This window comes from Uloborus diversus, chromosome 9 (assembly GCF_026930045.1).
Source record: "Uloborus diversus isolate 005 chromosome 9, Udiv.v.3.1, whole genome shotgun sequence".
NCBI lineage: Eukaryota > Metazoa > Arthropoda > Arachnida > Araneae > Uloboridae > Uloborus > Uloborus diversus.
The window spans coordinates 88252973-88265472 of record NC_072739.1 but is presented as its reverse complement, the minus strand read 5'-3'; the positions used below and the strand labels follow the sequence as shown (position 1 = coordinate 88265472).

Genomic DNA, 12500 nt, shown 5'->3' with positions numbered 1-12500 from the left:
TGACCAGCCCCAAAACCCTTAATGCGCATGCCGCAGATAACGAACGGAGTTGCTTTTTGCTACGTTTTCATAGCACTTTTCTCCCCATTCTGCTATCGAGATTTATTTCAGTATATCATTTTTTTTCTTTTACTGTTATATATAAGATGATCTATCTTTCAAAACGCCTCCACAAAACATTCTTCAAACAACTGACTGATCGATCCAACCTGTGAGCAAGGGAATTGAATGGACAAAAATGCTTTAACTGTGGGAATGATTTTCTAGGAGGATAAAAAGTATTCTTCGGTGCCTTTTGATATATTGTGATACTTCAAAACGACCAATAAACACAGATATCCCTTTGCTGGTCGGTTCTTTTGTCATAATTCCGATGACTTTTAAATCCTTTCTGAGTGCCCAAATATCAGTTGCTCAAGTGTGGGAAGTATTTTAAAGATAAATAATTACAAAAGATCAATACTTGCGGCTAATCCCCTATTTCCCTAAAGGATACTTTTGTGTATGCAACTAAAAGACCCAAGCTGAGAGAGGAATAACAGAGGCGGCCTGGGAAGGTCGATTCCTTAAGGAGGTGTCCTCCTTGGTGTTTTGTGGTCAACCCTTCCACATTATTTTCTTACAACAAAAGAGTTTAGATCAGAAAGGAATTTCAAAGCAAGCTTTTATGCTTACATGACAGAACATGTCTTCAGAAGAAAAAAAAAGGAAATCTTGTTTGAAATAGAGTTGGAGTTTTTTATCTTTTTTGAAAACATACTTGGATAAATTTTAGTTAGTTTCATAGGATTATTTACTAATTATGGTAATTTGATTATTGCAAAGAAACCAAATATTTAATTTCTATTTTTAAAAACTCATAAAAGAAGGTGCAATTAAAACATTGGAGTTATTTTAAGACAATAAATAAAATCTGAAAAGGAATGGGAGAAAAGGAATGTTTCGTTTTGTATGAGTAAAGGGCACAACAAAAGAACTCACGATATTATTATTTCATTTGTACTGCCGTATCTATTTTATGTTTTGCATGGTCAACTTTACGTACGTCGTCATAATTTTTGTTTGTGAAATTAAAAATATTCAAAACCGTATCATTAAAAATCCATCAAAGGATGCCGCAAATATAAAAAGTTATAATTTACATTTGAAAATATCATGATTTAAAAATAAATAAATAAATAAAATAATAATAGTATACAAATAAATAAAAAGTGTAGTAAACCACATTATAATTAAAAAAAAAAAAAACCTACTCGTACAAAATTAAGATAGGTAAGATAATTAAAAAAAATAATATTGTGTAAAATAAATTATAAAATTTGAGGATTATGAACAATTAGTGAAGGATGCTTGTGTAAGAAGGTAGATTTTTGATAACAAGAAAAAAATATTTCTGTTTATTTGCTTTATTCAGGCATAGAAATATTATTAAATGTGTAAGGAAATATTTTCACACTTGTTCATCAGGAGTTCAAATGCCAGAATGCTAAGAAACAAAGCTTCCACGAAAAGATAAAAATATAATGCCTGATTAATTGAAGCATTATACGTGTCCCATCCAAACGTACTTGAAAGGTTAATATCTTAGTAAAATAAAATAAATTACAACAAGTTTCGTGAAATACTATAAGTTACATCCCTTTTGTCTAAGGAAAAGAGCTTGATTACCGCTCCCCTAAAAGCACCAGAGCCCAACAGAGAAGCGCAATAACAGGGTTCTGCCCCTGGAAGGATCGCCGACACGTATTCGACCGAAGCAAAAACTGCTACAAACGCTGTGACGACAGAGGTTCGTCGAAGGCAGTTAGGAACCATTTTCTTGCGACGAGCCTGAATCGGTCGGGGCAGTTTTAACACAAACTGCGCGGCTAATCCTGTATCGGCCGGGGCAAGGAATGGGTTAAGAAGACGGATAGTGAGAACGCTAAAGCAGGATGTTCTACCAGTAATATTGCCAGGGATAGCACAATATTAACTGAAAGTGGTCCTAAAAGAAAGGCTGCTAACCATAAGTACAGTTCCGACAACACAGCATTTGGATTTACATTCATTGAAGAATTTGATGTCCAGTTGCCTCAATGTGTAATTTGTGCGGAGGTTTTAAGTAATGAGGCAATGAAGCCGGCAAAATTAACCAGGCACTTTGAAACAATGCATAAAGACCAAGGGAGTCATTAACGTGTTAATTTGGCGCTATCTATATCTTTTTATTTTGTTTTTTATATAAATAATATCTGTGTGGTCCGCCAATGATTCTGAAATGTACAAGTGGTACTCAGTGGTGAAAAGGATGAGAACCACTGCTTAAAAGATCAAGAGCATTCACATACGTTTAAACTATAGTTAAAAACGAAAAGTGTAAAAATTTTTAATTTTTCACAAAAACTAAAAAAGGATTGCTCACTATTGCAAACGGAATATACATGTAGGCGAGAAAAGCATGCAAGCAGATTAACTGCAACAGTTCAAAGTAGGCTACATGAAAAGGACAGGGGAGAGAAGGAGAGTTTTTTTCAAGACTAGTGGGGTCACTAGTTGACGCGCATAAGTAGTGCAGATTTCAGTAAGTACAGTAGATCTAAAAATTAGAAAGTAGGGTAGATCTAAAGCAGTAACTAGTGTAGAATTAAAAACAGGTTTGAACATGTCAGATTTCGGTGACCTTTGTACACTTTGTACACTTTTTCTAATTTGTTGGTTCTGTCTCTGATATGATCAAACTGAATGAAATGCCTCATTTGCTTATTTGTATGTATTTTACTCTAATACATTTTTATTTATTGTATTTATCATTATTCTGAATGTTTCCTTATTGTGCGCTTGCTTTAACACTAGAATTACGGTGATCTTTTCATACCTAGAAATACGGTGGGGGTCATTTTGACCCCTGAGAAGAAATCTGCATAGTTTCCTATGTAAAGTTAAATATTTTTAAAAATTAGTTTAAAATAGACATATTTCTAATAAATGCAGTTTATTTAATGAATACAGAGATTTTCAGGGCACATAATAAAATAATTAAAAAAGTATAAAATAATCCTTCAAAAAACCAGCACTGTATTCAGTTGCATTTCAGAAGCTAGCGCCTAATGGTTTCTTTTATGTACAAAAGCATTATGAATGCTTCAGGTTCTTAAAATGATATGTTCTAAGAGACATTTTTGAGTTTCTGCTCTGTTTCAGCATCAGTAAATGTATTTGCAGTTCTTTTTTTCTCAAAAGGGTCAAAATGGCAGCTACCCACAATTTTACTTGTAACCCTTTAGTTTGGGTTTAAAATAATTATAATTTTCTTGAAAACTTTTTATTATTACACAGCACATTATTTAGGAAAAGTTAAGGAAGGATTAAGCTTTTTACAAAAATACAGGAGTAGTTAGCAAAAAAAGTTTGATTGGGGTCAAAATGATCCCTCCCGTAATTCTAGTGTTAACTGTATTCAATTTAAATCCATTGCCTAATATATCACTCAAACTATAGCAATGAGCTTTGTTTTATTCTTTTTTGAAAAGCAAAACTTTTTCCGTTTAGACAACAAAATTTTGCTTAAAATGCGAAAAAATTAATTAATTAAATAAACAAAGAAAAACAGGAAAGAAGAAGAAAAAGATAATGACAAATGTTAAGTACTAATATTTATTTTATAGAAAGACATTTATTTACTAAGAGTTCAAAAGTTATTGCAAGTTTGGCTGCCTTATCTACTCCAAACCAGTTTAGAGTTTGCAAGTAAAAACACGCTATTTTAAATGAAGAGTTGAGCTCAAATGAATTTATAAGAGAAAGCTTTGAGTTAAAAATAAATACAAAAGTGAATAATTTTTAAATAACAAGATTTGAAAATTAACTCAATTTAACTATTATTAATATAAATAAAGAAAGAAAAAAGAAGAAAAATGATTTCTCAAATACGAAACAAACATCAGTATAATTGTAGTAGAAAGAATTACCAAATAATAAATCTGTTTTAAAAGTTTAGAATATAGTGTCTCTAGCATGTTTAAAACAAAACAACTCAAATAATTGTAATCATAATAAATAGACATAGCAAACATAGTTTTCAACACACTTTCATTTACTTTACATTTCTGATTACATTTCTTTTCAATTAAAAAATTACTTATATCATGATACCTGACCAGCTAATAGATTACAATTTAATACAGAATTAAGGAAGTCTTATCAAAATTTAATGACTGGAAAGTTTACATTGTTACAGGTTATACATATATGGAAATCTTAGTTAAATGACTGTTTTAAGTTAAAAGAATGAAAAGAAAAAAACAAATAAATAAAATGGTTGTATTACTTACTGTCTCCAAATACATAAAATAAGAAAACTGTTCAGGTGGTCACAGTGACAAGTTGACTTCTCCTTTGCATGCAAGATCAATTTTTGTGTAAGAATTTAAAGTTCAATATTTTTTAAAAGAAAACACCATGACTTTACATGAATAAGTAAGATGAAAAACAATCACGAAATTTTTTTTTTGACTAAAATGCAGCAATGATTACACATTTTCTTAAGGTTAACTATCTCCAGGATATCAAACTTGCATTTAAAAATACTTGACAAAGAAAAAAAAAAAGGATTTTTTAAATGACATTAGAAAAAAAATCTTGCAGCTCACAAGTTTATTACAAAATTTGACTGAAAATTAGAAAACAAAAGAGGAATAACAAAACAGTTTACCATGTTTATGAGATGGACTTTTGCTCCAGGTACGTCTTTTATCCGGACAATCTATGACAGAAATGTGAATTTCAATCAAATTATTGCAGTACATTATGATTATTTCCAATTTATTTTTACTAAATATCTTGTAAAACACATAATGCATTGAATGTTTACCATCGGTAATGCCAGTGTAGGAATACTTTTTAGACATTAGCCAACTTACAACCAAAATAATTTTTTCTGCATATTTTAATTAAATACACAAAATATACTTTTTATTTTTGGCTGATTTTGCAGGAAAGTAACCGCAACGAGCTCTTTCAAAATTTCACAATGAGTAACATAGAGGTAGGAATGTTTTTAACATACATAGGTGATCCAGCATATCTGGTTAATTTTGAATTCTGCAAAAAGATTTCCACATACAACTTTTAACATTTTTACCACAAAGTCAAGACTCATGTCATGAGCATCACTGTGCATGTACTATTAGTCGGTAAAAAACCCAACTTTTAAGCAACAACAAATGTGATAATAGGTAAGTGAATAAATTTATACCAGGTGGACGATGAAACTGAGGTGACTTAGGAGGTCTAGGTTCAATTGGACGACGTAAATATCCTTGGGTAGGCTCTGCTGCTAAATAGCTGTAGGTATAAACTCTGCTCAAGTCAGAAAGAAGAGGATCCCTTTCAAAATAACTTCCAGGACTTGATCTGCCATACTAAAAATAAAAGAAAGAAATAATTTATAACACACTAAGACAATTTAATTTGTACCTTATATTCCTATGAGCAACAAATTTATATATAAAAGTTAGAGAGAGATTAAGGAAAGAGAAGGGGAGAACAAGCATGTAGACAAATAAATATCGAACCAAACGACACATTAGAATTATGAAATTAAAACAATCATTGCAAAAATCAAATCACTTCCTTAAATAAAATTCTATATACTAATACAGTCACCTCTTGATAACTCATAGCCTTATAAATCGAATATTCCTTTATCTCGAACTTCTCATTGGGTTCAAACTCTCAAGAAGGCAATGAGTGATAACTTCCCATAACTCGAACTACTATTAATTTGAAGGTTTTGACCGGTCACTTGTGGCTTCAAGTTATTGAGAGTTAACTGTATATATCCTTGGCTCAGAGAAACAGTAAGACATCTAAACCTAGAAACGACAGTAAGATAACCTACTGTTGTTCTGAGCAGGGCTGTGGAGTTCGAGTTGGACTGATTTTAGGGTAATGGAGTTGGAGTGGTTAGAAAACTTGTCTCAAATTAAGTTGTTTTTTATTTATTTATTTATTTATTGGAACTTCTATTTTTACAAAATTTTGGAGGAATGAATCCCATCCTTCTTTCACCTTAACGTCATCGGTGTTGTATATTTGTTTATTTTTAGATTTCAATTTTAAAAACTTTCCAGAGGAAAGTCTCCTGAACCCCATTTAATGACCGCTAAGATCGTCTAAAATTTGAGTTTGTGGAATTTCAAAAAACTTCTTGCACAAAGTTCTGATCCATATGACTAAAGTGTTACAAGATGTGCCCCAATCGCATTTTTAAGACTACAATTCTGAAAAAATTTTGAGGGAGTGCTCTCTTTTAACATAAACAAAGATCATATAAAATTATGTTTTTGGAACTTCAGTACCTAAAATAGTCCGAGGGTGAGTTCCTGCATCTTGGCTCAAGGAGGGGGCTATCGCTCCTCCATTGTATCCGTCCTTGGATGAAGATAAAGCTGCATCACAGGAGGGTGCAAAAAATGGCTTCCAGGAGTGTTTCCAAAAGTTATATGAACATTGGCAGAAGTACATAGTCGCTCAAGGTGACCCTTTGAAGGTGGATGTACTTCGGTATTGTGAACTATTCTGGGTAAGGTTTTACACAGCTTGTCCCCGAACTACGTACAATCTAGATAGGGTGTAGTTAAGCTTCTCCTTTTTTGACTGCTGTATGATGAAAAAGAAAGAACAGAAAAAAAAGAAGTTCCGTCTAGAACTAAATGAGCCTACTTTCCCGTATACCCATATCTACTTTCTAGTATCTGATTAATATTCTCAAAGACAGCTAAAATCACAAATTGCTTTAAACATAATTTTTTTATATTTTAAGCTGATTTTCAGGAATAAAATATGCCTTCACTCATCAAAAAAATTAGATGCGTAAAAATAAATAAATAAATAAATAAACGAACAAATAAAATAGCTGCACCTTTTAAACAAAGTGGCCAATTCACATTTTTCCATAAAAACATTCTTTACCCGCTTTCAAAAAGAAAAAAAATAATTAAAATTAATAAGATTAATAAAATAAATGGGCAGTTCTCAAAAGGTGGGAGCAAACACAGACCTCAACTTTGAAGCTTCAACACCAAATAACTTTCATTTTAATTAACTCAAAAATTTTTGAGTTGAACTATAATACTGTATAGAGACAAGAATTGACATAAATTATGGAAAAAATGCTCTTCAAACGCCCTTAAAAAAATATTTTCTTTGCTAAAAGGCACAATTTTGGACATACCAAAACGTTAACTGAGCAAATGTACCATTAAAAAAAAATTTTTTTAAATTATTTCCATACGTTTCAAAAAAAAATTAAAGGTATGAATCTTACACTGAATAAGTTTTTGTTAATATTTTACACAAATAACAAAAGTAATGACAGATTATTTACTTTGTAAACGATTTTAGAAAAAAGTAAGTTTGAAATTCGATGCATGTCCAAAAGTTACGATCTTTACAATGCTGTTGTTTGAGAACTAAGTATATGATGTTTTCGTTTTAAAGGTATTTATCGAGCCTCAGAATCAATTTTTAATTGTTTAAAAGTGTTTTCATAAGCTTTTATGCAGTATCTTAGAAGAAAAATAATTTTTTTTAAACGTACATGTGAGATGTCCAAATGGCGTTACGATCCTGACGCCGATAATTCTTTCCGTTTATTCATAACTTTTGATGATCCACTGTCTTCTAACCTCAATAAAAAAGGTTATTATAATGTTATCTTCTTTAATACATTGGTATTTTGCATAATTAATACGTTACACATTGAACAATACATCAATTATAGTAGAAACATGACTGGTTATGATCGAACGAAAGCCATTTTGCACTAAAATTGCCAAGCAAACCTCCGTTGGCGACAACACAGTACACGATAAGCTAAAGGTTACCAGAAAAGAATTCCAGTTTGGCAAATGTAGTTTATCGTCATCTGTACCAGTTTTGGCGACTTTATCACCTGCGCTAGCATTTTTTTCCCCCGCTTTTATTATTTTAGAATTCTCTTTCTCTTCTTTCTTTTGGAAACATAATTTAACGATCTCCAAATAGAAATACGAATTTCTTTTTTCAATAATTTTTTTTAGACATCGTTTTAATTCTTATGACATTAGAAAAAATATTCATTATTAAAACTGATGTCACTTTTTACATTTGTATTATTTTTAATTTGAAGCTTTTTTTTTTATCTTTCATCAACTTCTTCAAAATCATTCCAAAATTTTATTATATGTAAAGAGCAGCATGTATAGCCATTCAAGTGCTTCATTAGTATCCTCTTTATTATTAAATTGCAAAATTCAAAAAGTAGTAAATAAAATTTTCATTGGAAAAGTTGAAAATCAGATTAACAATTGTCAAAAATGGTGAAACTTACATTATGATGATGTCCAAAATCCGTTACCTACAGGACAACAATGTCCAAAATCTGTTACCTACAGACTGCTGATTTAATTTGCTAATTAAGAATTTTTACAAATACCTGCTGTCTTTTCATGTTCATATATTGTGTTCTAGATATGCATACTATAGAATAAAAGCAAAATTGATGTCAAATTTGAAAATTTTTGAAATTGCTCCAAGTTAACTTTTTTGTTCCCACCTTTTGAGAACTACCCAAATGCATCATATCAAAAAAAAAAAAAAAAAAACGTTTGTTTTTCCCCTATTGCCAAAAAATGACTTTTTTAAATGAATTAATACGCTCTCCAAAACAATAAAAACTATAAAATGTCAACTTAAAGAAACAATTTTCATAGACAAAAAAAAAAAAAAAAAAAAAAAAAATCATCTGTGGATATCTTTATATTTTTTACTAATAATAAAGCTGAAAGTCCTGTCTGGATGTCTCTCTGTCACAATGTCTGGATCTCTGTGACGCACATAGCGCCATTCGCTGATTTTCATGAAATTCGGCACAAAATTAGTTTGTAGCATGGGGATGTGCAACTCGAAGCAATTTTTAGAAAATTCGATTTTTTTCTTTTTCTACTCCAATTTTAAGAACATTTTCCCTAACAAAATTATCATAAGGTGGACGAGTAAATTACCAAGTTATTATAATGTGGAACCGTAACATGGGCAAGCCAATTGGCGATTATATTATTTACATTATTACATACATTATTACAGGCGAACCAAAAGACCTTTTAATTTTCTACTAGGGGCAAGCGGGTATTACTAGTACAAACATAAAGGACTTCACGTTTATTTGCCGAAAACAGAATACATAAATTAAAACTTTAGAGTGAAAATAAAAAGTCATATTAATAATAATTATTTCACAGTTAAAACCATGGCTGCAGAGTCAGAGTTGAAGTCAATCTCCTTTTGGGATAAAAGAGTCAGAAACGGAAGCCGAAGGCATGGGAGGATTTATGGGGGGGCAGAGGGGGGCAATGCCCCCCCCAGTTTTGGGAGGACTTTATGTAGTAACAACACATCTTTCAAAAATTAAAAAAAAAAACATCATTTTTTTGTTTTTGAATAGTTCAGAAGAGCATGGGTGGATTTATAGGGGGGGGCCTTATCTTCCAAAATCTTATTTTAAAAAAAAAATCAAGATTTTTCCTTCTTTGAATAGTTCAATGAAAATGAAGAGAATGTCCTTTTCTGAAGGGAGAAAAGAAAAAGAAAAAACCGAACATTAAATACAAATAGTACAGCTGTCACTAGGGTACTGATAATTGGTCTAAATTCACTATTTTGGACTGAAAACCATTTGGGCAAGTATATGAATGAAAATATAGGCTAAACGAGCTATGCATTCTGCTGCAACACTTACAATAATTGACTCGATCTTCTCGTTACGATTTGTTTTCTCTCTTTTCAGAATGTTTTTCAATTTGCGTGATTTCAAAACTAGATGTTTTGGGTTGTTACAGACAAAAGATTTTGAAGAACCTTCTGGATTCACACGTTCAAATGAAATTGGCTGATTTGAAATGTATGCTATTGCAAAAGAAGTACATAGCTAAAAGGTTTTTGTACAGCAAAATGCTATCAAATGTAACAGTTAACACCATACTCAACGAATGTATGTAACAATGAAACAAAAAGCTGGAAAAATTGTCCAACCATTGAACAAACAGAATATAAAATCACTGTAAACAATGCGTTAATTTTTTAGGGGGGGGGGGGGGAATAGGAATCTCAATCTCTAGCAGTTCAAAACTAAATTTCTAATTTTCCAGAATCATACATTGTAAGGAAAACGTCGGAATAAAAGAAAAAGTGAGGGAGATATATTTTCCGGCACGAAAGTTTTGCACAATTCTTGTAAGATCACATTATTACCTGATGAAATGTTTTTATAACTGTGTTTTCCTTATTTTTTAAAGGAAAAAATTTGTATATATGAAACTAATAGTTAGAACTGTACTTCATACGCTTGGAAAAATTTCGGATTGTCTTTTTTTCTTTTGAGAAAGAAAAGTAAATACTATCGCAAACTGAATAAATTTCAGTTATCTGAACGTTCTGATTAATTGAATCTTTTTACTTAGAGGGAAAGTACCATTTTCCTTACTTTCTAAATACTGTTTAAAAATTAAGGTTAGTCATAATCATCTAAGTCTAAATGAGACACTTATTGTCATTGAAATCTGAGTAATTCAGTCATCAAAAGTTTTGGAAAAAATTTGCTGAAATTTGATAAAAAGCGATAAAAACCTTACACAGATTGGTAAAATCATAAAAATCCTTTAACTGTAAAAAACTGACGAATTTTCGTTAAAATTACAAAAAATCAAACAAAAATCTGCAGGTAAGAGTGAATTACATGCAGGGCCTGATTTGCCTATAAGATAAACAAGCTATAGCTTAGGGCCCCTGCTTAGAAGTGGGCCCCTAACTCCCAAAAAATTGTGATTCGTTCCTTAAAAAAATGGAAAGAAAAACTAATTTAATTTTCAAGTACTACTTGAAAACTTTGAATATTTGGAAACGTGTGGCTACAAACCTTAAATTTTAAAATTTCTAACAAATTGTGGGGAGGAATGCCAAAATGTGTCAAACTCAGCTCCTTGCTATATCTTGCATCAAAAATGTAAAAATCATGGTTCTCGCGTTTGTAACATATTACTTGAAATAAATTTTTGTGACTCACATGCTTCATATCTTGCTATTTATTTAATTCCAAATGCAGAATTTTGGAATTTTTTTTTATATTGGTCGCTTTTATCTTACTTTTACTGCATATTGTTAATGTGTTTAGCCCGGGAAAAAAATGATACACTACCCCTATTCCTTTTCGTTTTCGGCACTACTTATAATTAAAAAAAAGTTGTAATGTGAAATTAAAGTGTATTTTTTCTTTTAAATTTAAAACAGCAGTTTCTTACAAAGTTTGAACAATACCGTACAACTGTATAATCTACTACTCAATTTCAGAGACTGGAAAGGGCAAATTATTGATAGGTTCTAAAATCCCTGAAAAGAATTGGTGCAGAGAAAGCAAAAAGGAAAAGAATTGGTCAAGAGCCTACCAGGACTCTTGAGCCAAAAACCCAATCTAACCAACCAAACCTTGAAAATAATTGGACAAGTCTTTGAAACTCCTAAGCAAAGTGTGCTTCAATTTTATTTCTTATCAAGTGTATAAATTATGAATTGTTCAAATGGGTAGAATGGTACTCTCTTGATACCCATTCTCTAAATCTGTGCACCATTTCTTTTAAAGTATTAACTTGCATCATAAAGCACTTTTAAAGCGTAAAACTTTAAAAAAAAATAATTTGCCTATTATTTCCAATTAACCCTTATCAGACTTCTAAATGCAGCATTTTATGTCCATTTTATATAATTTCCTCCGGGGGAGTAACCCCCTAAATTAGAGATATTCTATATCCTATTTGAAAGGGAGCCCTGCGTCACTCTTTTAATACCAGCCCCCTCTCTTTTAAGGTCAAATCAAAAAGGACAGCATGATTATACACAGTAATGAAAACGACACATAAAAGAGTAAAGAATGGCCTTATGCATCACAGAAAACAGACAAAAAATGGGAGAGGGGGGGGGAGGGCAATTAAAAATGTTGCCCAAAAAAAAAATCCTGCCCCCCCCAGGAACTCAGTCCTAAATCCGCCTATGGCCGAAGGTATTTTATTCAAAGACTAGGAGTTGGAATCGGTCCATTTACCCCTAGAGTTTGCAACTCCGCCAATGTTTGCGGAGAAGTCAGAGTTGGACCTACTTTTGGATAAAGGAGTCAGAGTCGAATGTCCAACAGTTGGAGTCAGTCATTTTTCCTCGGTGCATAAATTTTTGCCAAAGCTACGAAGTCAGAGTCGAAGTCGGGGAGTCAGAGTCCGACTAATTGTCGGGCACAGGGGTTCAAAATTCTTGGAGTCGGAAGTTAAGCTTTAACAACTTAAAGAGGAAATAAAGTTTTTATTTTTCCTTTTTTTTTTTCAATACATTACTTTTTCGGCGTCTTGAACTCAGAAAGGTTTTTTTTCTTTTTTCGGTTTAGTTCTCCCAGATTTCTCATAAAGGGGATTTGAATATACTTTATTTTTTACAAA

The 12500-nt window shown here is 31.5% G+C and overlaps 1 protein-coding gene across 1 annotated transcript in view; it reads right to left on the bottom strand.

Annotated features, from left to right (window-relative positions):
- The window catches only part of LOC129230359 (uncharacterized), an 81808-nt gene that overhangs the window by 30266 nt on the left and 39042 nt on the right, over nucleotides 1-12500 (bottom strand). The window contains exons 2-3 of the mRNA XM_054864757.1: nucleotides 5237-5402; nucleotides 4694-4744 (exon numbers count right to left, since the gene is read on the bottom strand). Of these exons, the coding sequence (XP_054720732.1) occupies nucleotides 4694-4744; nucleotides 5237-5402 (217 nt within the window). The remainder of the gene's footprint in view (nucleotides 1-4693; nucleotides 4745-5236; nucleotides 5403-12500) is intronic.